At 18.7% G+C, this 2,500-nt stretch overlaps 1 protein-coding gene across 1 annotated transcript in view; it reads left to right on the plus strand.

The window, feature by feature from the left end:
• Positions 1 to 577: 577 nt before the first annotated feature.
• The window catches only part of PRSY57_1444900 (RNA-binding protein, putative), a gene marked incomplete at both ends in the record, with an annotated part of 2,622 nt that continues 699 nt past the window's right edge, over positions 578 to 2,500 (plus strand). Inside the window, 4 exons of the mRNA XM_012910046.2 lie at positions 578 to 866; positions 1,274 to 1,446; positions 1,600 to 1,668; positions 1,775 to 2,500. The exon at positions 1,775 to 2,500 is cut by the window's right edge and continues 193 nt beyond it. Coding sequence (XP_012765500.2) covers positions 578 to 866; positions 1,274 to 1,446; positions 1,600 to 1,668; positions 1,775 to 2,500 — 1,257 coding nt within the window. The remainder of the gene's footprint in view (positions 867 to 1,273; positions 1,447 to 1,599; positions 1,669 to 1,774) is intronic.

Below are 2,500 nucleotides of genomic sequence, written 5' to 3' on the forward strand. Positions count from 1 at the left end.
TGAATATAATAAATATACCAATAAAAGTTAAAAAAAAAAAAAAAAAAAGACTCTAAAGTAATTTGGTTCTATACTTAATTATATATCCTTATATAATTTGCAACCAAATGATTTTTCTTTGTGGGGCGTTCCAAAAAATTTGTAATAATGTTAGAATTTAAGAAATTTTAAATATTTTCTTTTAAGAATATAAAAGAATCACAGAAACAAAAAATATATATATTTATCTTTATATTTTTATTTTTAATTATTTACTATCTCCAATTCTTTTTATTGATTTTATTTATTATATTTTTTTTTTTTTTGATTCATTATTATTATAATATCTTTCTGTATGAAAATAATTTTAAAGAGAAAACAGAAAAAAAAAAAAAATAATAAATAAAAATAATATTAAAAGAATACTAAAAGGAGATATATATACAAAAGAATTAATACTTATTATATAAAAAGAAAAAAAAAAAATAGACAAGGAGTTTTTATTTGTTTTCCACTTTTAAAGTTGTATATTATATTTTAAATTAAAAAAAAAAAAAACTAAATAAAAAAAAAAAAAAAAAAAAAACGTTTTTAATAAATGACCGATATACAAATACAAAATCAAACTAGTAATTTTAATACTAGTAAAAAAGAATTTGAGAATAGATTTGATGATAAAGCATTAAGAAATTTATGTGTAAAAAACATACCCAAAGAGACAAAAGAAAATGAATTGTTGGAAATATTTCAACCATTTGGTTTAATAGAAAGTATAAAGCTTAAAGTAAATAAAAATGTCGGACCGTATGCCATATATGCTCATGTTCTTTTTAGTACTCCTGAGGAGGCTAAAAGATGTCTAAAACAAATGAACGGGAAAATTTTAAGTAATTAATAAAATATTATAATATGTTTATTCTGTATAATATGTATATATAAAAATTTATATTATATCCGCATGTATGTCATCATAATAATAATTATTATTATTTTTTTTTTTTTTTGGTATATTCATTTTATAATTTATATAAGTCGATATTGTATGTGTTCACGTATATAAACGTATAATTTGAATGTGAAGTATATGGTTATATAATGTTATATTTAAATGAATGTACATATATATATATATATATATATATATATATATATATATATATATATATATATATATATATGCTTTCGTGGTTATATATATTTATCTATGTCTATTCCAAAATGGTATTATTATGATATGCATATATATATATTTTTTTTTCCCCTTTATTTTATTATTTTTTCTTTTTTATTGTAGATGGAAGAGCTTTAAGAATAGATTATAAAAGGAAAAAAAATCCAGGAGATAACCCTGAAAATATTAATTTCAACAACTATAATAATAATAAGTTCCATAGGAAAATAAATAGAACTAACCAATTTCATAATAATCGATATAATAATAATAAGAGAAATATTAGAAATACAAATGTAAGAGAAATAAATAAAAAAAAAAATATATATATATTATTATGTTTTACTATGTATTTATATATGTAAACTGCTTGTCTATATTTATATAGATATATAGTTGTATATGTTAAACGTTTTATTTCATTATTATTTTATTTTTTTTTTTTTTAGGATGGTTTAATGAATGATGATATGAATAGTCAATATGATTCAGAAAATAGTAACCTTATAGATTATGAGGTATTTATAAAAGAATTTGATTTTATATATATTAATAATTATATATATATATATATATATTTTATGACAAATGTATATGTATATTTTTCTATTTTGTTATTTATAGCAAATGAACAAGAGACCTAGGATTGGAAATATGAACGACATGAAAAGTGGTAATATAAATTCCACGATTGAGTTAAATAAATTAATAAAAGATTATTCTGAGAAAAAAATGTTAAATCAGTTACCTAACGACAATACAACAAATGAAGCTGAACAAATTATACAAACATTATTAAATAATATGATGAATAATAAACCAGCAAGAATAAAATTATATTTATGTGATCATTTAAGAACATGTGCAAAACATGTATTTAATAGGCCTTCAATATATATAAGTAATAATAACGGAATGGAAAATAGTACAAATCAAAATCAAAATAATAATAATAATAATAGTGAATCATTATTATATAATTCATCAGCTAAAATAAATAATAATGATATATCATTAAATAATCAAGATATTTTTTCTCTTCCTCAAGAAAAAAGTCTACATAATAATAAACCTAATGTATCAAGAAATAACAATGAATATGTTTGGAAAGGTATCTTAAGTATGAAGAATAAAGAAAATTTGAATATTATTGGGCATGCATTACAAGGAAATGTAACCATTTTTTTAAATGCTCACATTACAAATATTGTAATAAGTCATAGGAAAAAGATGAAAAGTATACCCCAAATGGAAGCTATTTATTATTTTGAAATCGAAAATAAACAAGATGAAAATATTTTTGATTCTTATAAAAATTATTTTAATACTAAAGATAGAGTTGGATTAGTA

Source organism: Plasmodium reichenowi, chromosome 14 (assembly GCF_001601855.1).
Source record: "Plasmodium reichenowi strain SY57 chromosome 14, whole genome shotgun sequence".
In the NCBI taxonomy this organism is placed as follows: Eukaryota; Apicomplexa; class Aconoidasida; order Haemosporida; family Plasmodiidae; genus Plasmodium; species Plasmodium reichenowi.